The 26065-nt window shown below is 54.8% G+C and overlaps 2 protein-coding genes and 1 long non-coding RNA gene across 13 annotated transcripts in view; 2 read left to right on the forward strand and 1 right to left on the reverse strand.

The window, feature by feature from the left end:
- Positions 1–8762, forward strand: part of CUL1 (cullin 1) — a 105757-nt gene extending 96995 nt beyond the window's left edge. For both annotated transcript variants that reach the window (XM_053898692.1, XM_053898691.1), the window contains exons 15-22: positions 677–753; positions 1155–1286; positions 2286–2378; positions 5824–5871; positions 5951–6033; positions 6519–6624; positions 7198–7311; positions 8238–8762. In XM_053898692.1, coding sequence (XP_053754667.1) covers positions 677–753; positions 1155–1286; positions 2286–2378; positions 5824–5871; positions 5951–6033; positions 6519–6624; positions 7198–7311; positions 8238–8318 — 734 coding nt within the window. In that variant the 3' untranslated portion in view covers positions 8319–8762. The remainder of the gene's footprint in view (positions 1–676; positions 754–1154; positions 1287–2285; positions 2379–5823; positions 5872–5950; positions 6034–6518; positions 6625–7197; positions 7312–8237) is intronic.
- A 3734-nt stretch (positions 8763–12496) lies between these two features.
- LOC128775873 (uncharacterized) lies at positions 12497–13386 on the forward strand. The gene is made up of 2 exons (XR_008420809.1): positions 12497–12881; positions 12975–13386. It is a non-coding gene; the product is annotated as an uncharacterized LOC128775873 (long non-coding RNA).
- EZH2 (enhancer of zeste 2 polycomb repressive complex 2 subunit) overlaps positions 13263–26065 on the reverse strand; it is a 64046-nt gene continuing 51243 nt past the window's right edge. For all 10 annotated transcript variants that reach the window (XM_053898695.1, XM_053898693.1, XM_053898694.1 and 7 more), the window contains 12 exons: positions 25372–25463; positions 23777–24014; positions 22797–22966; positions 22312–22406; positions 20633–20673; positions 20058–20183; positions 18921–19099; positions 17738–17833; positions 17027–17108; positions 16310–16390; positions 16072–16156; positions 13263–13592 (listed from right to left, as the gene is read on the reverse strand). In XM_053898695.1, the coding sequence (XP_053754670.1) occupies positions 13532–13592; positions 16072–16156; positions 16310–16390; positions 17027–17108; positions 17738–17833; positions 18921–19099; positions 20058–20183; positions 20633–20673; positions 22312–22406; positions 22797–22966; positions 23777–24014; positions 25372–25463 (1346 nt within the window). In that variant the 3' untranslated portion in view covers positions 13263–13531. The remainder of the gene's footprint in view (positions 13593–16071; positions 16157–16309; positions 16391–17026; positions 17109–17737; positions 17834–18920; positions 19100–20057; positions 20184–20632; positions 20674–22311; positions 22407–22796; positions 22967–23776; positions 24015–25371; positions 25464–26065) is intronic.

Consider the following 26065-nt stretch of genomic DNA (forward strand, 5'->3'; position numbering starts at 1 on the left):
CCAGGGCCGCGTCTGCCCCCCGTCAGGTCCGCTCTGGGGGATGTTGGCGGATGATGCAGACATCATTACTTGTTAATGCTGTCTTTTCACATGAAAAATGCGAATTTCATTTCTCCCCAAAGCTGAAGCGCTATTCCACTGTTAAACTTGGCAATTCTGCCAGTGAGCTCGTCAGCTATTGGTACTGATGAGACTTTTGTTCTCATTTAGTTTGTGTTACGTGTAGTGTTGGGGGGGGGCGGTGGTGTCGGCAGTAGTGGGTATACAGGAAACACGCCGAAGGTAGCTGTTCACGTCTGGGGATTTTGCTTCCTGAGTTGCGGCTGCCGCGGTGTCCGTGCCCGGCGAGCTGGGGGCGCCTGAGCAGACCCCAGGCCGGCAGGGCGCCGACGCACGGGAAGCGGGGCGGGCATCTGATGTCGTAGCTCTGAGCTGGAGGCAGAACGAAAACTGCCCCTGTTTAGAGGAAAAGAGTTTCTGGCTCTTTGACCTTTCACTAATTTTCACGGAGTAAAATCATTTAACTGAAATACGTCCGGTTCTTAATTTCCTACTGAAGCAGAGTGTTTTCATTCGGTGTGTTTCTTTGAATACGAAGCAGTCCGCGTTTATTCGAACGGCAGCATCTTTCAGTGTGTGGGACTAACCGTGTTCCTGCCTTTTCACCCCGCCTCAGTGGACTTCAGCATCCAGGTGCTAAGCTCCGGGTCGTGGCCCTTCCAGCAGTCCTGCACGTTCGCCTTGCCGTCAGAGGTGAGGGCGGCTCCGTCTCGCGTTCTGCTAGTGCCCGACGGAACGCAGAGGGCGGGCAGGGCCGGGTGTCCGGAGGCCGGCCTCCTCCGCGCCAGCCCACACGGCCCGCGAGCTGGCTCACGGACACGGAGCCTCGTCGGTGCTCTGCCGAGCCCCGTGGCGGTGGCCACCTGCCTGACCGTTAGAGTGCGTTTCCGCGTTCTCCTCTCGTGCCTCAACCAGTGCGCCTTGCGAGAGTCACGCCCCCCACCCCCACCCCCACCCCCCGCCGTTCGGGTTTCACGTTTATGTAGTGAGCGTTTTGTACCGTACGTTTGGAGGTGTGTTTATGTGGAAGCGCTGACTGTGACTACGGACTGGGGTGAGATACGTATTCCACACAATGCTATCCTTTTATCCAGCTGGAACGCAGTTATCAGCGATTCACAGCTTTTTACGCTAGCCGTCACAGTGGCAGAAAACTGACCTGGCTGTATCAGCTGTCCAAAGGAGAATTGGTAACCAACTGCTTCAAAAATCGATACACTTTGCAGGTAAGATCACCCTCTGTTTCAGAATATATATATATATTTTTTTTTTAATTTTTTTTTTTAACGTTTATTTATTTTTGAGACAGAGAGAGACAGAGCATGAACAGGGGAGGGGCAGAGAGAGAGGGAGACACAGAATCGGAATATATTTTTTTAGTCTAAATGAGGATAAGACAAGTTGTAGAAATCGGAATCCAGTGATTCGTGCGTCAGAATCTAGGGTCGAGCTTCCGGCAAAGGGCGGTTCTCAGAGTCAGAGGAGTTCGGACGCTTTCCCGCTGAGGGGCAGGTGATACACCGATGCCTCAGTTTTATTCTCCATAAAATGGGGGTGCCAGTGCTTATACCTTGGAAGTGATGTGAAGATTAAGTAAAATAATGTGTTTAATAAGCATTTGGCACAGATCCTGCCCAATGCACACCACGTAGCTCAAAAAGCCAGAGTTTCCTGTACTGAATTACGACGATAGCCCTTTTCCTTTGGCAAAGCAGTTTCCTACTAATATTGACCCTCGGTGCTCTCGGCAGCACTGACTACTAAGTGATAAGAACTACGTGACTCCCGTTTCAGTTCTACAGGAGAAGCTGAGGCCCAGGGTAATTGTAGCGGCCTTCTCGAGATCCCGGTGCATATGTGGCAGAGGGAGGGTGTCCGTTAGGGTCTCTTCCCCTAAAGAGGATTTGTGTGTTTTATGCGTGCTTATGTAAATGAGTGTGGATGCATAAATAGTGTGTATTTGCGTAGACAAAACGTCGTAGAAGAAAGTTCCAAATTATTTTAACCTTCGAAAGGCGGTAAGTGACGTCTTTCGGGAGAGCGGTGCGTCTTGGTGGAGCTGTGACGCTTTGTGTTCTCTTTTAAGTAGATCTGCTTTCTGTTGTGCGTGTTTTGCAAGAATTTGTTTCATACGTAACTTCTTCAGCCTTAAGCTGTGTATTTTTGGAGGCTTTTCCACGCATTTAAATTCCGTTTCTCTTTCTCTTATATGGGGGGCCTCGAAGGCATCCACCTTCCAGATGGCGATCCTGCTTCAGTACAACACGGAAGACGCGTATGCTGTGCAGCAGCTGACTGACAGCACTCAGATCAAAATGGTACCTTCCCGTTACTTGGTCCCTGTGACGTGTCCAGTTCCCGTCTCTTGTGAGCATTGAAGGGAGGGGGTGGGGAGACGGCGCGGAGGTCTCTGATTTCACACGGATGCACAAGACCTGCTTTCGCACGTTCGTTTAACCCAGCGTTAACCCTCTTCCCAACTAAGCTTTTCCTTGGAGGCTTAAACGTCACTTGATTACAGTGTCTTTCTTCCTGTTTATTGGCCGTATTTTTTATTGAGCTGTATTTCACGTACATAAAATTCAGCATCTTAAAGTAGACAGTTGAGTGTTTTTTCACGAGGTCGTACAGCCACCATCGCTGTCTCGATTCCCGAACACGCCTGTCATCCCGAAAAGAGACCCGTTAGCCGTTAGCAGGAACTACCCTCTGCTCCTCTCCTCAGCCGCTGAGCCCCATTAACTTACTTCCTGTCTCTCCGGATTTGCCCACTCTGGGCTCTTCACGATAATGGCGTCAGAGTGTGTGTGCCTTTGACTTGGCATGTTTCCAGGGTTTCTCCACGTGATGGCATGTATGTTTCATTCTGTTTCCGGCTGAAATACATTCCAGCATCTGCATGGACCACGTTATGTTGACCCGCTCATCAGTTGGTGGGCCTTGGGGTTGTTTCTACGTGTGGTTATTGGGAATAATAGTGCTCTGCGCATTCACATGCGCATCTCTGTAAGAACCTGTTTTCAGTTTTCTTGGGTGGATGCCAAGGACTGGAACGTTCGAGTCGTGACAGATTTAACTTCCGAGCCACTGCCAGGCACCAGTTCACGTGCACACCACCAGCAGTACGGGAGGGCCCCCCCGACCCTGGCTTCCTTTCTTTACGGCTATTATGGCCTAGTGGGTATGACGTAATCCCTCGTCGGTAGTTTGATTTGCATTTCTCCAACAGCTGATGACGTTGAGTGTCTTTTTGTGTTCTTCCTGGCCGTTTATATCTATTCTTTGGAGAGATGTCTATTCAGACGCTCTGCCCATGCCCATTTTTTGTTTGGGTTGCCCTTACCGTTGAGTTGTAAGAATTCGTTATATATTGTGTACCCAGAGCCCCTTTTTCTTTTGTCGTGCATGCCTTTAGGGTCAGGTCTAAGGAGCCGGTGCCTGATTCAGGGTTAGAGACGTCTTTCCCCATTGATTGGGACTGCCCTGTTGAAAATCAGATGGCCGTAGGTGAATGGGCTAATTTCTGGATTCTTCGTTCTTTTCCTTCCGGTGATCTGTAGTTCTTTAAACCACAGTGCCTTGTTTGCGGTTATTTTGTAGCAAGTTTTGAAACAGAGACCTCCAGCTTTGTTCTTTGTCAAAATAGTGTTGGCTCCTCTGGGTCTCTTGCATTTCCATGTGAATTTCGGAATTAGCTGGTCTGTGCCCGCAAGAAGGCAGCTGCTGCTGTGATAGAGACGCATCGAAGCTTTGGGCTGCTTTGGGGGGTGTCCCCGTCCTGCCAGCGGGGCCTTCCAGTACGTGGCGTGAGTGGCTTTCTCTTTATGTAGGTTGGGTTTCATTCCTTCATTTCGTTCACGTGTTTCACTTTTGAGTGTGTAAGCCTGCGCTTTGGTTAAATTTATTCCTAAGTGTTGTGTTTGGTACTTTTGGAAACGGAATTGTTGATTTTAATTGATTATTGCGTATTGATTTTATATGTTGCAACCTGGCTGAACTTTTTTTTTTTTTTTTTTGAGGCTTCTTTAGGGGTTTTACAGTATCATGTCATCTGCAGATACAGCTAGTTTTACTTCTTCCTTTCCCTATTTGGATGCCTTTTATTTTTTCTTCTTGCCTGATCTGGGTGGAATTTCCCACGCAGTGTTGACTAGAGGTGGTGAGAACAGGCACCCTTGTCTTGTTCCTGACCTTGGGGGAAAGCTTCAGTTTGTTACTATTAAGGGTGACAATCGCTGTAGGTTTTTCTTAGGTTCCCTTTATTAAAGAAGCTCCCTTCTAGCCTTGTTTTTTTTTTTTTAATCTTTCCATGATGAAAGAGTGTTGCATTTTGTTCAACTGCTTTTTCTGCTCTGTCGAGGTAAAAATATGCTTTTTGTCTATTAATATGGTGTGTTATAGTCATTGCTTTTCTTACATTGCCACCCTTGCCTTCTTGGGGTAAACCCCACTTGGGCATGTATATGATATTCTTTATGTGCTGGGCTTGGTTTGCTAGTATTTTCTTGAGGAAGTTTACATCTACATTCATAGGAATGTTATCGGTCTGTTGTTCTCTTGGGATGTTTTTGTCTGGTTTTGCTGACAGGGTAACACTGGCCTTATTGAATGTCACTTAGGGAAGTATTTATTTTTTAAGTTTGTTTATTTATTTTGAGAGAGAGCAAGCAGGGAAGGGTCAGAGGAGAGGGAGAAGCCCAAGCAGGCTCCAGGCTGCCAGCACAGAGCCCGATGTGGGGGCTCGAACTCATGAACCGTGAGGTCATGACCTGAGCCGAAACCCAGAGCCAGACAGCAGAGCGACTGAGCCACCCAGGGGCCTCCGGAAAGGGTTTATTTTTTGATGATGCTTCAAGTCAGTCCAGAGTCCATCTTCAAATTCTAATGACAGAGTGAATTTGCCCCTTTGTGTGTAAGAGTCTGTCTCATCTCGTCAGGAGGGCTGGACTCAGGTGGAGGCTCAGGCCGCCCTCGGCCCCGCCCCACGGGGCTGACAGGGCCATTGGCCTTGGCCTCCGAGCTCAGCGCTCCCCTCGTCAGGTCGGGCTCGGAAGTGCGGCCTCTGGTGGCAGCGGCCGGCAGTGCCCCAGACCTGCGGGGGGGGGGGGGGGGGGGTTGAATCTGGGCTGGTCACGTGACCAGAATGGGTGTCCGTGAAGGGCGGGGGGTGTTCCGTGCACCGGGATAGGAGGTATGGGGTGCGTCCGGGGGACTGAAGTTGGGCAGGTGGTGGTGTCCACGTCACGGGGTCACAGAGTTGGAGGAGGAGGAGGCCGAGACCCGCCACCTGCGTTTACAGGCGAGGAATCGGCCGGCGGCCCCGCGTGGCGCCTAGGGCTCCCCGCAGGAGGTGGAGAACGGGGTCGGCGGCCGCCGAGTCCGTCGTGTCCGTGAGCAGCGTCCTCCGCCGTCGTGCGGGAGCCCTCGGACGTTGCTTTTGTGGTGACCGTGTCCAGGATGGACAGGTTCCTGTAGGTTTAAGTGACGAGATCAGCGTGGCTTGTAACGTTTGTAACCGAATCGGCAGTTTTTACCACGAGGTGGTCAGAGCCACAGAGGGGTTGGCTTCCCTTTGACGAGTAGGCGCTGGCGGTAGTGAACTTAGGGGACCTCCTAGTCACCACCTCCTTCTCCCTGGGTGGGTACATTCTCCTGTCTGGGGGGGGACTCCTGTGTTCCTGCCAAAAATCAACCATGTGGTTGTGTGTGTGTGGTTTGTATTGCAAAGAAAAATGCAACTTACCTTTTTCTCTTCAATTGCAGGACATTTTGGCACAAGTCCTACAGATTTTATTGAAGTCGAAGTTACTGGTATGTCTGTGCACGTTCCATGTTGAGCTAGACGAGAGCCTTTTCCTGAGATGATGTGGTAACAGCTGTTGTCCTGTAGGTTCTGGAAGACGAGAACGCGAACGTTGATGAGGTGGAATTGAAGCCAGACACCTTAATCAAATTGTATCTCGGTTATAAAAAGTAAGGAAAATCTGCCAGGTGGATGGTCCTGGACCACAGACTCGTCCCCTCGCGTCCGTGCGGACGGAGGCTGGGCACGGCGTGGGCCTCGGTCGTCTGCCGCTTGCCTCCGGTTCCGTGTCTGGCGGTTTCTCCACCGGGCAAGCGTCCCCTTAAATGGCTGGCCGGGGACTTTTGGGCCTCTGTCTGTCCCAGTGCCTCGAGTTTGTCTCATTTGATGAAATTTGGGAGAGCGGATGGAGGCACTGGCTCTCCCGTGACACGGGTGGCCTGTTACCGGCCGGGCAGGAAGCCACCGAGTGGCGGCAGCCTGCTGGGGGCCGAGCTTCTCACATAGGTGGAAACTACCGCGGGGGGTGGGGGGGCCGGCCAGTGGTACGTGGGGACGGGGCTCGGGTAGCAGAGGCTTCTTAAAGGTCACACACGGGCCTTGAGCACCTGTCCTTTAAAGCGACAGCGATCGGTCTCCTCCTTTTTCCCGGCAGTAAGAAGTTAAGGGTTAACATCAACGTGCCGATGAAAACCGAACAGAAGCAGGAACAAGAGACCACACACAAAAATATCGAGGAGGACCGCAAGCTGCTGATTCAGGTGACTTGGGGCCCGCGCGGGGTGGCGACCCCTCACAGAGAGTGACGCCGCTCTGACGCCCCGCGTGGGTCGTGGGGTGGCTGGGACTTGGGAGCGGGTGCGGGGACGGTGACGGGCCCCGAGTGGAGCAGAGGAAGGAAGCGGATGGACGCAGAGAACGTGGCGAGTTCGCGTCCGACGGGGCAGGGGAGGGGGGTCACAGCGAGGCAGCTTCTGCGGCTCTGCAGACTCGTGTTTTCTCCCCCCCCTTCCTCTATATAAAAATGAATTTTTTAATTGACATCCAAGTTAGCCGATAGTGCAACAGTGATCTTGGGACGTATTTTCTCATTTTTAAAACGCTCTGTAGTCGGGTGAAATTATTAAAACTGCCGAGGAGACCAAAGTATGCCGTGATTATTCTGTTAGAGTTGAAACGCATATCCTGCCGTGCGTTTGTGACCGTGTATGAAATCGCAGTCCTCTGCACGGACACGGCCCTCAGCGGCCCGTTTGCTAGTTGTCCCGAATGTTCCGGAACGGTTGTAACTGTGACATGTACCGGTTTTTCCTCCCCGGGTGACGGGTGACCAGGCGGCCATCGTGAGGATCATGAAGATGCGGAAGGTCTTGAAGCACCAGCAGCTGCTCGGAGAAGTGCTGACTCAGCTGTCCTCGAGGTTCAAGCCGCGGGTCCCAGTGATCAAGGTACAAGAGCCACACGGCAGAAGCTGCCCGTGTGTCGTTTTAGGAGAGAAAGGTGTAACGAAAACGAGGCCGACGGCCCTCGGCATATCCATATGTACTAGGTTTCTACAAAAGGAAATGGGCTTAAGCTTAAAACCTTTTATCGAAACACGTACACAGAGCGGTGCACGCGTCCTGAGTGTCCGGTTTGCTCATTTTCCCAGAGTAAATATACTTGTACACCAAGATCCGAATCGAGAGTTAGAAGGTGACCAGCGTTCCCGAAGCTTCCCCTCGCTGCCTCCCCCACATTGCCCCCTGTGGCCCGAATCTCGCTCCCACAGCAGTTCCGCCTCCCTCGGGACTCTGTAACCGACCTGTAGAGTTCCCGCTCGGCTGTGTCCCAGTTGTAGCCCGGCCACGGGGTGCTCCCCCTCGCTGTGTGAGCACTGGCTCCAGGGGCAGCCGCAGGCTTCTTCCAGGTAGCAAGTCCGAGGCGTCCTGAGACCACTCGGGTCACCGGCAGCCGGTGCGGGGGCCCTGACAGTCGGGAGGAACCCCCTCCAGCTCCCGGGATGGCCTGTAGCCCGGGCGCTGGCTTGTTCAGGAGTCCCCACGGCCCCCCAGTCCCTGCCGGTGACTCAGGTAGGACAGAGCGACCGCGAGGTTCCCACCCCGTGGCCTCCACAGCACCCGGCCCGGCCGGCCCGGCGCCTGGGGTGCTGGGAGGCTGTGGCCCCGTGACACTCGGTCACCTCAGCGAGGCCGTTAAGGAGACGGGCACTGAGGGGACTCCATTCGGGGACGCGGTGGATGGGCTGAATTGCCCCGACGGGGCTCTCGGTGGTGCAGGGGAGATCCCCGGTGAGGGTGGCCCATCTCTTCGGTAATACGTGTGGTTTTTTTCCTCCTGTCACGACTTCTCTCTTTTTTAAAATAATGCCCAGAAATGCATTGACATTCTGATCGAGAAGGAATATCTGGAGCGAGTTGATGGGGAAAAGGACACCTACAGTTACTTGGCTTAGCCCTTCCGGAAGGGTCTGCCTGTGCGAGCCGCAGCAGGTAGTTCCGGGCCGAGAGAAGAGCTCCATCCAGCTCGCAGCAGCCAGCCTGGCGCCGTCCGGACCTCCCTTTTTAAAACCGAGACCGAGGCTCCCACCGGCCGGTCTCAGACGTACATCAGAACTGCTCAGGATTGACACGTTTCAAGTCTGTAAATACGGACACCGACGCCATTTAACCTAATTTAAGAAGAGGGGCGTCGCGCCCCGAGGGCTGCATGCTACCGCATTTAAACCAGTCCATTGGCTGCGAGGCCGACGGCCGCCGTCCTCGGGCATCGGCGTTGGCAGCACCCCCTTTGAGAGCAAGTCTCACGGACCCACGTGTAGTCTGCTATGAAAAACCATTTGTATAGTGTGTTTCATTTTTTAATGTGTGAAAATAAAGAGAATTAAAGAATTTCCGTACAGGTCGCATTTGGTTTTGTTTCAAGTCTTACTGATGTCTACATGTACATAAAAGACGTAATGATTGTGCGGATTTATAATCCCGTGTCTTCCTGTAGTCTAACAGGCTGCATCCTGTGGATTGAGACTCGAAGCTCTTAAAACTTGAAGGCCTCTTACAGTCTTTTCCCCCAGACGCTCCTGCTCATTTCTAGGACTTGCCGCAGGGACCGGAAGGCAACCGCGTGTTGATTCTGTTTGACGCTTGGGAGGACCCGGTGGGTTAATCCTGACGTCCTCACGTGGTGGAGAAACTGAGGCCAGAGGAAGGGGCGCGGCCCCGGCCTGGAGAGCCTGGCCCGGGACCTGGCCGCTCCCTCCTGGTTCCAGCCGGTTGTCTGCGCGCAGGGAGCAGCCGTTCGGGGCGAACTCGCCAGCTTTTCCTGGTAAGACCGCCCGGCCCCCAACCGAGGCCGGTGACCCAAGGCAAGCACCCCGGGGTGGGTGGGCCATGCAGACGGAAGCTGTCGCTTCCAGGCGCCTCCTGGTAAGCGGAGGGGAGACCGGAGGCCTGGGGAGCGTGCCCTGCGCCCATCCGGTCGCGGGGGTCCCTCCGAGCTCTAGGCCGCGCTCCCCCGGCTGCGTCACTTGCTAGTGAGCCCCTTCCGCAGTCCCTTCCTGGCTGAGGGACAGACGAACCCCGGAGGTGGTGGTGGAGACTCCCCGGGCCCTGCTGCGTCGTCGTCCTCGCGAACCCCACCTGACCACCTCGTGGCCTCGAGCAAGCCCGCCGTGCACCCACCGTGGGTCAGGGTCACAAGCCAAAGAAGTGAGAGGGAAGTTCTCCCAGTTCCCTGGAACAATCTGGGCCTGACAGGTTAGTATAAAAAGTTACAAGTTGGGGGCGCCTGGGTGGCTCAGTTCAGCAGCTCTGGTCATGATCGCAGGGTCCGTGAGTTCGAGCCCGGCCTCGGGCTCTGTGCTGACAGCTCGGAGCCCGGAGCCCGCTTCGGATTCTGTGTCTCTCCCTCTCTGCCCCTCCCTCACTTGCACTTCATCTCTTCTCGCTCAAAAATTAAAAAAGTTCCAGGCCAAACGGGTTAAAAAGTAGCAGTGGAGACTGAGTTTGTCAGTTTCCACAGCGTCTTCAGCTTTTCCAGTTTTACAGACACCACCCCCACCCCCCGCTTTGAAAACCAGGCAGAAAGCAGGACCCCCCCCCCCCCTCGCCCCCTGCGCGCACACCCACGGCACCCTCCCCCCGGCTCCTGGGGTGGCGGGCTCCCCGCGCACGCCGGCCGCCCCCCACCCCCCACCGCCGTGCCTTGACCCGCTCCGGGACGCACGTGCTGCGCAACCACGGAGCCCCCGTGCGAAGCTGTGTTGGAGCCCCGTTGAAGGCGGGAAGCGACCTCAGGAGCCGGTGCCGGGTCTCCGGTCCCTCCGGGCTCGAGAGCACCCCCGGGTGTACGGCGGGACGCGCAGAGCGGCCGGCGAAGGGGCCCCGCGGGCGGCCGAGGCCGGCGGCCCCCCCACGTCCGCGCCCCGCCCCCGCCCCCCCCCCCCCCCACGCCAGGCGTGCGCCGTCTGGGGGGCGGGGGGCGGGCGGGGGAGGAGCCCCACGCGCTTTGCCTTCGTGTCTCCGCTGCCCTCCGGCCCCGGTGTGTGCTGATCCACCGCATGTCTCCTACCAGGAATGGACGAGCGAAAGCGCGGTCGTCGGAAGCTGCTTCCGGGGAGCCACCCGGCCGTCGCGAAGGGCGCCGAGGAGAGAGAGGCCACCGGGCTGTCGGTTGAAGCACCACCACCGCGTTCCAGGCTGCGCGCCCAGGAGGGGGACGGACGAGGTAGGGTCGTGGTCCGCGGCCCGTGAGGGTAACGGGTTCGCCGGGGTTGGGGCCGGGGTCGGACGTGCCTGTGTAGACAGACGGCTGGCCCGTCGCTCGCCGGCGCCTTCGCGGGACAGCGGCCGGGAAGGCGGCGGATACGGGCCCGAGCAGCACCGCCAAGGGGCGGGGGGGACCAGTACGTACAGGAACGGGCACCTGCGGCCTAAACGGTTTCTGTTCGCTAGACGTTAACTCACTTGGATTTGAGTCTACACAAAAAGGCAACAAATGTTGCCACGGCCTGAGCATCTCAAGGTGGCCGGTCTCCCTGCCGGACACCGGTATCTGACGTCCCTTTGAAAGAACTCGCGGTTTTACCACATGCGGACGAAAACGCAAACGTGCTTGCCGGTCTCTGCTCGGACACTCCCTTCCGAAGACCGCTGTTCCAGGAATCGCAGTAACGCGGCCGGCTGGGCGACCTCGTTTTATTCCCTGAACGTCAGCTTTCCGGCTCACGCCCTCATCCGTGGCTGACCACACGCTGACTTGCCCCGAGTGAGTGTGGGCTCTTCTTAAGCCGCTTTATGGAGGTCCTAGTTCGTAAAAAGCTCTGCCTACGCGATGTCTCAGACCGCTTCTGATACCCACCCTCCTGGAATCCTTTACCACAGGGGGCCGAGGTAGAAGGCAGCATTCGCAGCGATTTCCGTGTCCGTGAAGGGCCCAAAAGCTCCTAGAGTTTTCAACCGAATACTCGGGGTCTTTGACAACGTTCACTTGGGGAACCTGTCTCGATGACCTGTCTACGAGTGTAAATCACACGATTCGTTGGTTCTCGTGGGATTGAGGGCCTCTTGGGCAGAGGTGGGAGCCAGGACTCTTGAGTCACCGAAGGCCGGAGCCTGAATGAACCAAGACGATACTGAAAAGCAAGCAGCGCCTAGATGGATCGCAGTCTGCACGCTTTTGTAAGAACCACTAAATCCGGACCGGAAAGAATTTTGACAAACCGGTTACTCACGGTGCCCTCAGATTTGCCTGGGCGTCCGTCTGTGGGCAAGGGGCCACCGCCTAGACGTGGATGTTGGGACCGTCGTCACGGCCCTGGGGCACCTGCCTGGGGTTACGACCAGCGGCGGGGGGAAGAGGTCAAGAAGGGACCACAGAAATTGGCCGGCAGGGCCACCTGTTGTCATGTCAGGCTGTCGTCATCCGTTCCAGCGTCGGATGTCCCTGAACTGTCCGAAGCCTCTCTGTCCTGGTACAGCCGCTACCCACCTCCTGGTCCCCTCCGCCGGGGAGGCCCGTGTCCGGCTTCCTCTCCGTGGGGGGTACGGCACTGGGGGAGGCACACGATTTTTAAAGTTCGTTCTTTCCCGTTTTGGCTTCGTTACTGGGTATTTGAATACGTCACGTGTCTAGCCCCGTGCCCGCCTGCGCGTTACAAACAAAGGCGAATCTAAAGCCGACCGGATCGGACATAAGAGGCCCTTGCGACTGGGTGCGTGGCCGGCGTTTGTGCCGAGAGAACCGGTGTAGGGACACGGGAGACACGCGTTTCGGATGCGGGCACAAGAAGCTCGCCGTGCTGTGCTCACAACTCCCTGCTCTCCACTAAAACAACTCGTCTCGGCCACGGATCCGGGTGCCTGGAGCGTCGAGCGAGAACCTCCCTGGACTCCAGGCTCTGCTCCCAGCTGTTCACACGCGGGGACGGGCTGGCGGCGGTCAACGGCAGGAAGGCCGTGGCCGGAAGAAACTCCGGGCCCGTAGACCCCACTGGGGCAGTGGTCCCCGCTCTGTCCTCAACGGGCCCGCGTGTGACCACGGGGGGGGGGCGGGGGGGCCTCCGCTCACGGCGAGCGTCCGGGGCGGGACGTAGCAGTTGACAGAGCGCGCGCTGCGCTCGCCCTGCGTGGGTCCGTCCGCGACGGCCCCCCGAGCGTGTGGCGCCACTTCCCGGACACGGGGGTTGGGAGACCCGTCTACCCCAGTGTCCTTCGTCACCAGACGTGGCAGAGAATGAAAGCGCGGCACGGGAGATGGCGCGTCGGGCCAGGTTTTCTGGCCCCAAAGCGAAACGGCCAGTTAGCGCTCAAGTGAGGACCGGCGTTGCCAGGGCTGACGCGCCCACATGCGGCAGAGACCAGTCTCGTCGAGGTTTGCGTGGTGGGAAAGGGAAGATTTGATTAAGCTTCACACGAAAATAGCATCACGCTGTGTAAATCCACAAAAATGTCCTCTAATTCCGGAAAAGGCAACTGGACCGCGCAGACCGATCACAGCTGTCATGACGAGTCCGAGGCAAGTGCCCCACTTCCGGGACACTTGGAGGGGTTTACCAGCCTTTCTTTAAGACCTGACACCGGTCTGGCTGTTACCCATCACCTTTCGTAGGCAGGAAGGCAATCTCCCCCTGCTATGGGATTCCCGAACGGCCACCTCGTCCAGCTCCGTGATTGTCTACACAGAGATCGAGGCTTCAAGGCTCCTGTGTGCCAGGCCGCTGGGACCCGCCCGGGCCCCAGGACGCCAGCTATCTTGTCACATTATATGAAATAATAACTGGGCAAGTTAATACAGGTAATAGCCTTTAAATCAGGACCAGAGAAAGACACCCCAGGATTTCAGGGTGAGTGTGCTGTCCCCTCCGCGGACAACTCGGTACGATCAATGACGACACCAGGGAGAAGTTCAAGTATTCTTTTATTCAAAGTTGAAAAATGTACCATACTGCATTATTGCAAAAATTCACTGGTACAAAACACTTTGCAGCTGGTGAGAAGGCAATAAAAAGTTGATTTTTAAACTCATTACTATAAATTATTCTTACAGTACTTTGCAAATTCAGAATTTCAAACTGCATTTTATTCTTCTAAATTGCCCACAGTACTCGAGGTTCCTGAAGCTAAGGCAGCTGTTCCAGAAAGGAGGAGGGGGGGGAGGAGGTAGCCGATGTCAAGGGATTTCCATTTCTCTCTCGATGCCCACGTACTTGAGGGCGTCGGCCTGGCTGTATCTGAAAGAGCATGAAAACGCGGTGACCCGCGAGCCAGCACGGGGGAGACCGGCCCCCAGCTCGCCCGCCTCCCGCAGCGTGGGCAGAAACTCGCTTCTACTCTGAGAACTGGACAAGCCTGTTGGAACGGCCCCCTGCCATCCCCGAGGGCCTGGGAAGGTGGGTCCGCGTCACCACGGCCGGCCCCGCATCAGACCAAACAGGAGCCCCAGCCTCCGCGTGAAGAGACCAAACAGGAGCCCCAGCCTCCGCGTGAAGAACCTGAACCCAGGGGACGGGACGCCCAAAACGGAGCGCAGTGGCTGCCGCGACCTCCCCGGGGCAGGGGTCCACTGGGGACCTGTCGGATGTGGTGCCGCAGGCCACCGTAGTAAGTGGCGACACGCGGCCCGGTTTTGCCGCCGCCGCGCCCAAGAGCTGCGCTCCCCCGGGGGGCGCGTATTTGGCCACAGGATGTTGTTTGCTCAACAGGCATCTGCTCGCACCTAAATAAGTTCTCGGCAATTTACCCCGCAGAGCCTGACGCCGTGTCCCCACCACCGGGGGCTGCGTGTCCTCCGCTCCCTGACGGCCCACGGGACTTGCCACAGAAAGGACCCGGAGGTGACCAGGTAGGACGCTGGCCAACAGTGCCTTAACCGTTAAAATACTAAACACTGATGACGTGGCGGGCGCTTGGGCCGTCGCAGGCAAGGACATCGCTCTGACTGCGCTGGAGGGAAACAGAACCTCTGCTAAAAGCGAGTGCACAAGGCTACACGAAGGGCGAGGGTGAAAGTGGGCTTTCTCCACCCTTCAACATACAGGCATACCTCGTTTTATCGCGCTTCGCAAACATTACTTGTCTTTGGCAGGGGCGGGGACTGAAGGTTTGTGGCAGCCTCACGGCGAACAGGTCGGTGCCATCTTTCCGTGTCTGGCACATTTGGCCATGCGTGCATGATTTCAAACCTTCTCATTAACATCAGGCCCGTTCAGGTGACTGGTGACCTGGAAGTGACTGCTTGGCACTGTCACGGGCCATCTCGAACTGCACCCATGGTGGGGGGGGGGGGGGGTGTCTAAACGGCTACACGTTACAGGTGGTCTGGCCTGGCCGCTCCCCTGCCCCCACCCCTCTCCCTCTGCTGGTGGGGGGAGGGGGAGGGGAGTCCCTGAGATGCACCAATATGGAAATGAGGCCAGTGAACCATCCACTGGGGGCCCCTCAGTGTGCAAGCGAAAGGAAGGGTCACGCGTCTCTCACTTTGAATAAAACAACTAGACGCGACTGAGCTCGGCGAGGAAGGCATTTTGAAATCCAAGACGGGCCAGAAGCTAGGTCTCGGGCATCAGTGAGCCAAGTTGTGAAGGCGGAAGGAAAAGCTCGGGAAGGAAAAGAAAAGCGCTCCTCCGGGAACACACAGGTGCTAAGAAGGCAACGCGGCCTCCCGCTCGTGTGGAGAGGGTTGCAGGGGTCTGGACGGAAGGTCGCACCAGCCACACGTCCCCTGAGGCCAGAGCCGAATCCAGAGCCAGGCCCCGACTCTCTCGGATTCCGTGAAGGCGGAGAGAGGTGAGGCAGCTGCAGAGGAGCAGCCTGAAGCTGGCAGAGGTGGGTCAGGAGGTTCCGGGAAAGGCGCCGTCTCCACAGCACGCAAGTGCAGGGCGAAGCGGCAGGCCGGCCGGAAGGCCCGGGGGCCGCGCGACACCCACCCCTTCGGTGGAGACACAACAGCCTTCTCCCGGAAGACGCCAGCCGGGCCTTCGGAGCCAGAGAGGGGAAGTCCGTGCCCGGGGCTGACTCCCTCGTCGGGGGCTGACGCGGCAGTGACCTGGACCGGCAGCCGGGGCTCGGTGACCGTTCGGAAAACCCGAGGCCCCCGCGAACGGCGGGAGGTCCGCTCCGCCTGCGCTCTGTGAACGCACGACGAAGCCCGTCGGTCTCCAGCACGGTCACTGAGCAGGGGACGCTGGCTGCGGAGTTCTGCTCAGCCGGAGATCCCTTTCAAGACGGGGCAGCTCCCCGGCGGTGCACCCGGTCACAGCCCAGAGCTCTGACGGAGACGGATGGGATGAGGGTCGTGCTCGTGCCTGCCACCACCCCCGCCATCCTGCAGCTCGTGCCTCAGGCGGCCGCCTCGGCCTTCGAGTCTAGTATTTAAGAAACACGGGTCACAAGGCGACTGAAAGCCACAAGGTTGAGCCGCTGTTCTAGATGCCGTCGCTGTCTGGCAAACACCCCCCGGCCAGAGGATTAGGATTCGCTTTAGTGCAGGGGCCTGGAACCGAACCCGCGATAACGCCGAGGTATGCCTGTATTTCGAAAGTAAGCCTTACTTGTGTAACTTCCCCCCACACCCCTGACAAATAATGACCAGAAATCAATCCCTCTAAGACCGGAAGATCCAACAAAGAGCTAAAAGCCAGGCTTTCCCCACAGCTTAGAGTCCAGGAAGAAAAAGCCCTCCGGTCACACTAGAAATACGCTGTTACCAACCTGTAATCAAAAAACAGCTCTTCACCAGTCTGGATGGCTCTCTTAGCAAAAATCCCTATCCTGTGATCGCCGTTAACCATCATAACTGGAAAGAGATACACACACTGGGGTCAGTGAGCTGGATGAGGGAGGGTCTGACTTGGGCACATAATCCACCTCTGTCCCAGGGCCGTTCAAGTTCACGGTCACTGGTCTGAAAGGGGGTTCTGTTGGCAATTCTGGTTCCTCCAGCACCTACCTTTTGCATAGCAGTTTGGATTTACTGAATGATTTGCAAAACGAATCTTGTTACCCTTGCGGGTTGCATCCACCACGAAATCTGAAGAGAAAAAGAGAACCTAATGCAGTGAACAATTTCAGTCCTAAATCAGTAAACACAAAGTTACTACGGTTCTGGAGAAGCCACGGGTCAGGGTTGTTCAGGGCTTTTACGAAAAATGTGCTTCTTGATATGCCATTTCACCTTTTACTTTTTTTATTCGACAGCCTGCGGAACATGTTCGCAGAAAGACCTACTTCGGCGGAAAGTTACTCTGAAGCTATCGGGGGTGAGGGGCGCCCCCACCCCCCCACGGCCTCACATTCGCTGCCCCAAAACAGCGTCTGGAAAGCAGCTTCCTCATTCTCACAGACCTTCTGAGAACAAGCAGGGAAGTTCTGGGGATGCGTCCACCTTCAGGGCTCCCCACCCTTCCCAGGTCAGAGGCCCCCGATGAGACCCGGCAGACTCCCCCCCCCGCCGAGGCCCCGGGGCAAACCCGCAGCACATCTCCCAGCTGGAGCCGGCGCAGCCCTAGCGGCCAGTGGCTCTGAACCATCCGGTTCAGCCTGGTCGCCTCGCCAGCAGCCTGTTTCCGGGCGGTGAGAAACGCCCGATGCTTGGAAGCGAGGCGGAGACGCTCCCTGCAGCCCCAAAAGGACCCCTGGCTCGCAGATGCCACCCCCTCAGACCTACCGTTGTTCAAGTTGAACAGAAAGCTGCACATGTATTTGTCGTATACTTTCCCTCTTCTGTCTGCTTCATCTTGAGAAATAATCTAAAAAGCAAGACGGTTGTGGATTAGGTGACCCAAGCTCAAAGGGGACTACAGACATTTTCCCACCTTCCTGACGCAACCCAAAGACGGTCCTACGGCTGGTTCCTCTCCTGCGTTCAGTCTACGTGCTGATGTTTCAGAACAGTGTTGACCCAGAAACACCATTCCCACATCTAAAGGAATCATGCCTGGAGAAAGTGATTGATTGACCAAAAATACAAACGGGGGGCGGGCGGGTATTTCCAAAACGATGCCAACCCAACGGGTCTTCTGTAACTCTGCGACTACAAAAGTATATAATCAATGACACTGTTGTTTCTAGGTCCTTATCAATCAGCCTCTGGACCGAGTAGGGCGGACTCTCCAGCACGAAGCTCTGGTTCTCCCCCTTGTCCCCAGATGCTAAATGCGAAATGTGACGAGGACCGAAGCAGCCTATGACCAGGCAGGCCAAGCCCACCGGCAGGAGTCCAAGATGAAAAGGCATTTTTATGACTTCGTGGCTAACTGAACCCCACAGACCTACCCCGTGAAACTCCATCCCAGGCAAGGGCAAGTTACTACACATGACGCGAGTCCCCACGGTCTGTACGTGCTGTCCCCCCGAGACCGGGTGAGCCCCGCCTTACCTCTCCACAGTACTCCGAGATGAATTCGTTTTTCTGTACGGGATCTTTGATGAAAATCCCCCAGCCCGCCACGTCGGACGGCGCCAGCAGCAGGTGCTAGAGAAGAAAGCGCACAGCACCGACCGGTCAGCAAAGGAGGGCAAAGCCCAAGGGCGAGTTAACGCCCCGAGGACTCAGACCCGTCCTCACACAGCCACTGAGGCAGGAGACGGGAGGGCTCCACCGAGGGGCCGGCTCCCCGGTGCTGCCGGCAGCTCTGAGAAGCCACAAAAACAGTGGGCTTTTTCGGGTAAATAAAGCCATCTCTGGTAATGCCCTTACGCGAACGAAACCCGGTTGGTAAAAAGTATGTTCTTTTCTGTTTGAGGAGCTAAAAGAAGGCACGTCCACGTGAGCAGGAAGGAGGCTGTCATGCAGTGGGGGCGATGAGATTCTTAGGGCTGAGCAGGGGTGCCGGCGGCCCAACCCCTGAAACCGTCACAGCGTCTGGTGGGAGGGCCCTATGCCCAGCGGTGCGGCCTCAGTTACGGCACATGACCGCTCACGACAGCTCGGTGACCGGAGCTGTGCGTGTCCTCCCACCCCGCCCCTCCCCCGCTTGCGCTCGCTCTTTCACAAATAATAAACATTTCTAAAAAATATCAGCTGTTTGTAACTGAAGAAGCCCTTCATCTACCTATCCTAAAAACAGAAGATACAGAATTTCCCAAGTACGCGTTGTCAATTTCTTTTGTTCAGCAATAAACCTGGTTGCTACGGTTAAAAGCACCCGCATGAAATTCCCGCTGTGTCGTTTTTAAAGAAACTGGAACTATTTCCAGTGTGCAAAGTCCTCTTCCTTTTGCACTCCGCACAAAAAAGAACCTTGGATATTATTTGAGAAAAACAAGTCTCTAGGTTCTGATAGGAACACCATTTATTTTCGTGGAGACCATCCAGTTCTAGAAACAACTAGCAAAATCCCTCCTCTAAATCTGATGCCTTTCACAGCTGCTTGGCAGAATGGACTGGTTCAGGTGACAGCACTGTAAGGCATCCCGGACAGAACGGAGCAGCCTGCCTCCGGGCACATTCCCCAAAGAAAACCCAACCCTTCTCGGTCGGCCGAACCATGTGATAATCGCTTCACCGACGGCCCTTAAGAGCCGGGCAACCCCCAGCACCCGGGGGGGACGGGCCCTACCTTCTTGGAGCCCCGCTGGATGCTACAGTTCTTGCAGGACACGTTTTTGCTGTCCCAGTGGTCGGCCGCACCACAGGTGAGGCAGAGGTCGGGGTCGCACTCGCGCACGGCCAGGTAGCACGGGCACTGCTTGGTGTTGCACTGGGCTTTGCAGCGGCAGCCGGGAAAGCGGTTCTGACCTTCGAGAGAGACGGTCCTGTCACCACCGCGGGGTCAACGTCGCATGGAGCCCTGCCTAACTCCTGTGACCCGCCCCTCCCGCCCTCCACCCCCCCGGACAGAAGAGGAAACACCAGAACACAAGTTACAGCGGTCACTACTGAGAACCACCACCCCGGGGCTCCTGCTTTTCCACTTTTACTTGCCGAATGGCATGTGTACTTCAAAGCTCTCTGATGCCCTAAGTGTGAAGGAAAAACGTGGGCTAAAGATGAGCCACGGAGGGGTGCCTGAGGGGCTCAGTCGGCTGAGCGTCCGACTTCGGCTCAGGTCACGGTCTCACGGCTCATGAGTTCGAGACCCGCGTCGGGCTCTCCGCTGACGGCGCAGAACCTGCATTGAATTCTGTCTCCCTCGTTCTCTCTCTGCTCCTCCCCCGCTTGTGCGCGCACGCTCTCTCTCAAAAATAAACATTTAAAAACTAAAAAATGACAGTAGCAGCCATGGTTCGTAACCATTTTGAGAGTCCAGATTCTAGGTATTTCCCTGGAATCCGCGCTGCCTGTGCAGTTTCACGACATGCGTGCAGTCAGGACGCTGATGCACACGTTCCTTTATGCTGAGTTCTAAATCCCGCTGACGGTTTCTGGTAGCCAGAGTATCTGGGTAGCCAATTCTAGACGCCCTGTAACCTTACGATTCCATGCAGCCTTACTGCGATTTCATGTAAACGATCAAAGAACAGCTCCCGTATCAAATCCACTTTTGCCTAACCAGCCCACAGACCCGCACCGGCCAGGAGACCGGCTGGCCCCTAGCACGGAGCCCGTTACGGGGGCCCGTAAATCCTCGCAGGATAAGCAGAGGCCCTAAAAAGGAAACCCCAAGCAAGAGCTGCCGTGTCCTTGCTTTGATTTGGTCGGCAATTCAACATGACTAGATTCTCATGCAATTCATCAAAGCAAAACAAATACTTACACTCTGAACTACACTGACAGAACTTCTCACAAAAATTTTGTGCTATCACACAAGGGCACGAACTGTCACAAGGCTGACGCGGATGGTCACAGGGCTGGTAGTTGTAAACGTGGTTAGAGGAGCCATCTGCACAGAGAGAAAGAACAACGGCACACAGGTCACCCGGAGGTGTGGCGGGATCGATCGCACATAAAGAACGAGAGTCTCTTCCGCGTTACACTCAAGGGCGGCAATTTTCCTCCCTGTATTTACAACGTGACACGTTTCTGTTTACAGAGCGATGGCAGACGTCGCCTCCCGTCCCCCACGTGCTGGGGAAGTCCAGAGCACTACCCCCCACCCCCCGATCCCAGAGTCCTCCCGTCACCGACTGACTGACTCCCTCCATCCGACCAGCTCTCACTGCACCACAGGACTGACCGGAACTTCATCAACAGACCTCCTCCATTTAAATGGGTTTAACGTACAGAAGTCGGTTCTACCAGAATATTCCCCAACACTAATCCAGTTACTGATCGGAAACAGATGAGTAGACCTTTTTAAGTTAATTGTAAGTTGAACGGAAAGATGCTAACCCTTTTTCAGCTGTATCTTTCTGCAGTGTGCAGCCCACAACCTGTAAAACACAGAAAATCAAGGTCGTCTTTGTGAAGCCAGGGAGTAGCCACCGCACAGATCCAACAGAAGCCGCTTCAGCGGGTCAGTGTGGGCCACGAACGTAGCTGTGCTTTGAATCCCAGTACGGCTGACCCTTGAACAGCGCGCGGTGAGGGGTGCGAACCCCCGCACCGTCAAAAACCTGCATCTACCTTTTGACTCCCCCGAAACTTATAAGCCTTACGATACTAATTGGTTAATACGTATTTTGTACAACATATGTACCATATACCGTGTTCTTACGATAAAGCTGCAGAAGAGTGTGTTGAGAAAATCATAAAATACTATTTCCAGGCCTGTACTTATCCCTACCACCCCCCGCAACACACATGTATATGAACCCAGGCAGTTCGGACTCGTGTTGTTCAAGGGTCAGCTGTAACCACAGAAAAAAGAGACCTAGCCCCCCCACCCGGCCATGGCCCTTCCCACCTCCCCCAGTCAGGGCTCGGGGTTGGGCTTATTCAGATGCGGATGAACAGAAACAGTACAGTTTCTCTAACTTTAGGCATCTTTGATAATTCCATTGAGCCGTGTGCTCGGAATTCAAGCAAGAAACTGACGCCCGGCCCAAATTCCTGTGGGAAGAACTGCTAAGTTCTTCAAGTTCTAAATCCAGTGGGCCCTACCTTTCTTAAAGAAAGACAACACGAGCACATACACAACTTTCGAAGCGTGGCAGTCCTTTACTTCACACCCAACCCTGTTTCTCTCAAGAACGCGGGAAAGGGGATGGAAATTAGACCGACACTTCCACGGTTTCTGGCTCTGCACGAACAAATCGAGTCTGCCTTGGGGCGCCTTGGCAGCTCAGCCGGTTGAGCACCTCACTCTTGGTTTTGGCTCAGGTCATGAGCTCGCTCACAGTTTATGGGTTCGAGCCCCACATCAGGCTCTAGGGATTCTCTCTCTCTCTCTGCCCTTCCCCTGCTTGCTCTGTCTCTGTCAAAATAAATAAACTTCAACAAATAAGACAAGTCTTCATGAAAACATTCCCTTCCAGGCAAGCCTTTGTGAAAGGTGACCTTCACAGAGGCCTAATGCAAGGTGTCAAGAGTATAAAATGACAGGGGACACCTGGGTGGCTCAGATGGTTAAGTGTCCAATTTCAGGTCACGTCATGATCTCACGGTTCGTGGGATGGAGCCCCGCGTCAGGCTCCGTGCTGACAGCTCGGAGCCTGGAGGCGGCTTCGGGTTCTGTGTCTCCCTCTCTCTCTGCCCCTCCCCTGACGTGCACTCTCTCAAAAATGAACATTAAAAAGAATTTTCTAAGAACAGAAAGTGACACCACACACATAGAGGATTCGGGCTCCTAGAATAAAAACCAGGTCGGCACCCCCCTCAGCTCTCAACACTCACACCCAAGAACACATGTTCGAGTAAATGCTCAAGCGCTGATGGAGCCATTACTACAGAAGCTTCTATCAGGTTCTCCTTAACACACCACATCGATTGCAGGGTACTGTGTTCTTAAGAGAAAAATACCAGCGACTACCGAGGCCGACAAGACTCCACATTCTGTCACCGAGTGAAGGTGGACCGCCGCCCTCGGAAGTGTCCGGGGGACCTGTCGGATCGGCCACACACTGACTTACCGGTGTTTCCTCTTCTTCTTCCTTGGAGGGGTGTCCACATCCTCGGCCGGCACCGGAGCTATGATGCTGGATTCTTTGACACGGAACTCATACACCTGGCAAGAGGCACAGCCACGGGGCCACGAGGACCATGTGTTTAGTCAAACCAGTGTTCCCATCCCCCATCCCCCATCCGCCACCCCCCGCAGCTGCCAGGCGTTGGGACAGAGCGGAAAGTCAAAAAGACACTGACCCAACCCACACTCTGACGGAGAGTCGCAAGGCTCACCACCTAGTCTTCCTGGCCCTTTAGACCAGCCCCGAGAGATCTAAAGTCGGAAGAATCATTTTCCGTCAGTTCCCGCTCAGTGAAAAAAAGATCAACATGCTTTTTGGGAGATGAACAGGAGCTTATTAAGAATAACCAAGAACGTTCTTCTGTTTGGACAGGGACTGCCTGTTTTCGCTCTGAAGTTCTCGAACAGTGTTTTACCAGATATACTTACCTGCCTACAAGTTTTGGTCCCGATGAGCCTGGCAATGGCACAGAAATTGTCATAATATGTGCCAATGAGGACCCTGAACATCGAGGCCTCGGCACCACTCCACTCCACGTTTTCGGGAGGCTCGATATTTGGCTTCATCTTTATTGGCGTTTGACATCGAGAATTCGCTTCTAGAAAACCGAAATTACCCACTGGTCATGAAATGACAACCGGGGGCACCTGGGTGGCCCAGTGGGTTCAGTGTCTGACTCCTGATCTGGGCTCAGGTCATGACCTCACAGTTCGTGGGATCGATCCCCACGTCGGGCTCGGCACTGACAGCGTGGAGCCTGCTTGGGATTCTCTCCCTCCCTCTCTGAGCCTCTCTGCGTTCTCTCTCTCCAAATAAACAAGGAAGGGAAGGAGGGAGGGAGGGAGGGAGGAAGAGAGAAAGAAAACTCAGGGTTGTGCTTAGGACAAAAGCAGGAAGAGAATCATCTTGAGAAGGCTGGAAACAGTCACTAAGCCTCCCACGGAACACAAGGCTGGGTCCCCTTTAACACAACATTCTAAATGCAAGCTGGGGGGGCGCCTGGCTGGCTCGGCCAATAGAGCAGGAGACTCCTGATCTTGGGGTTACGGGTTCACACACCCCACCCTGGGCATAGAGCTTACTCAAAAAGGTAATAATAAATAAAATGAAACCTGTTGTCACTTGTGGGGTAAGTCACAGAGCCAAAAGCACAGAAACCTCGCACGGAACGTCAACACCACTAAACCGAATGAGAAAGGGATGCGACACGGAACGTGACCACACGCCAGACCCTCCACCTCCCCAGCACGCGGGCAGCGGTCTCCGCAGGCCGGGGTGCGGGCAGGGCGGCAAGAAGTCAGCTCCACACCCTGAACGCGTCCCCCGGTCTGAGAGTTGTCAGCGTGCTGACGACTAGCCCACTAAGAGAAGCACTCGATCCGTCTCCTAGCGGTCACCCGCGTCTCACCCGAGGAACTGGAAGTCTCGTCCTTTTTCTCCTCCTCCTCTTTGTCGTTGTTCTCCCCGCCCGTCTCCGTCCCCGCTTCCCGGTCGCTGTCTGTGTCTTTCGATTCCAGCACGTTAATGGTGGGGGTGCTGGGCCTGCTGTTGTTGGGGAGCCGTCCTCTCCTGCGGCCTCCGGGCCGCTTCGGCGGTGTCTTTATCCGCTCAGCGGTGAGGGCAGCGGCAAACTCCTTTGCTCCCTCCTACAAAGTCAAGGACGCAGACATCAAGGTCAAGTTCTCCAACTCGTTTTGTTGCATGAGAGAAAAAGAACTGCACCAAGCAGGTCGTCAGTAAATTCTCACGGTACCCACTTTTACCAATAATCATTTGCACATCCTGGTTTTCTATCTGCTTTTGACAGTTTGAAAATTTCCAAAAGATCGATCTAGGTGCTCTTTGTGCTACAGGGGTACGAAACCAGGCACGACAATTCTGTGTGAACTTGTGAACCGTATTAACTGGTTATAACAAAATATAAAAAATAGGTGAGTCTCTTTAAACACGAACATTCGTGAGAAGCAACACACTCCGTGCATGCGGAGCCAGACTTTCCTATTTCAGGGTTTAAGAAGAGTCTCTGGTGATATTTAAAGAATACCAGAAGAACACGAATCACATAAGCATGCTGGGCTTTGTCCCATCCTGCCTTACTATTAAAAAGAACATCCCCCTTTTTCCTGGGAGGGATGCCCAGCCCCCCAAAATCGTGAAAGCAGCACATTTCCGCAGCAACAGGTCCAGTAACCCGGTCTCAGAGAATATGTGCCAACAGTAAGATCACGGATTATACAGACCACAGAAACATCTTAGAGGAGCCCAGTAAAATTCGGCCTGGCACAGAGCATTATAAAACCGTGCTCAAGAACTCCGTGTTTACAGTGGCAGGAGAAGGGAGAAGTTTGAGAGCAGCCAATAGTTTTACACTTCATTCTACAAAAACCAAAATGCTTAAAAATAGGATACCTTCTGCAGGTGCCATTCAATGAATCTTCTGTCCAAAATCCAACAGGCAATATATACCCATTTAGTTCCTAGGTAGGAGTGGCTTGGTTCAAAGAGGGGAAATGGTAAAAATAAGATAGTGCCCATAAAACACTTTTCTACCTCTTCCTAAACCCTTATCTTTTCTTCATCATAAAAAAAAAAAAAAATCTGTGGGCCCGATCACCTCACTCCAACCACCATGGGTCTGTAACTCTGAGGAAGGCTCCGGAACTACCCCGTACAATTACCGAGCTTCTGGGGCTGAAGGGGCTACCTGTGCTTCTCATGCTCACAAACCCTGTGGCGGGCGGAAGAGTCCTGCTCCTAACAACCTCGCAAGGTTGCTGAAGAGATTAACGCAGAGAAACCAATGAAACGAGACCGATGAAGGACTAGACCGTGCAGTGTGTAACCGCGACGAAGGCAACGTGGGCAAGGGAGAGAGTCCCTGCCCCCCACACGGCCGAGGTACAGGAGCAAGAGCGTCATGTCAGCGCTGGCTCCGCAGACCTCACCACCGTTCGGTGGGGACACTCTGCGAGTGCCTTCCGAGCGTGCAGCCCTCAGGCTTACCAAGTGCTGGTAACACTGTGGTCCACACGGCTTGTTGTCTAGAGCCGTTTCTGTGTTCTTCCGCTTATAAGTGTTGGGTGTTGCGTGAAAAGCTGCAAAATAAACATAAAATACCCAAATATAACTATATTTACTCGTCGTTTCCAGTTTCAGTGGAAACAACTGGTACATTACAACCTTGCCAACGTATGCTTGACATTACAGAACTTTCCTTCGAGCTCTTCCTAAACTGAATCATCTCATTGTATTCTCCTCAACTCTCCCCTGAAACAACCACCACTCCTCCCCACCAGCCCCTAACCAGGGAGGAAACCGTAAATTCTGGAATGATTAGGGATTTCCTCCTTTTCTCCTTGCAAGTATAATTGATGCACATAAAACTCTCAACTCAGATCACGAACATTTGAGTCTTTAATTAGAAACAACGGATATATCCCTTCTACGATGAAATCAGGTTTCCTATTTTTACCCAAGATTTCTGGCATCTACAATTTCTTGATTTCTAAATAAAGGTCAGCAACCAGCTTGTCAAATGGGACAAGATTGGGACAGCACTTGTTTAAAACTAGTTTTTAAAAATAAAGAGGATGGCAGCTGGGGGGGGGGGGGGGGGGGGGCGCGGTGGCGCGCCTGGGTGGCTCAGTCAGTTAAGCATCTGACTTCATTTCAGGTCATGATCTCATGGTTTGTGGGT

This window comes from Panthera pardus, unplaced genomic scaffold (genome assembly GCF_024362965.1).
Source record: "Panthera pardus isolate Hobbes unplaced genomic scaffold, ASM2436296v1 HiC_scaffold_9, whole genome shotgun sequence".
NCBI classification, from domain to species: domain Eukaryota; kingdom Metazoa; phylum Chordata; class Mammalia; order Carnivora; family Felidae; genus Panthera; species Panthera pardus.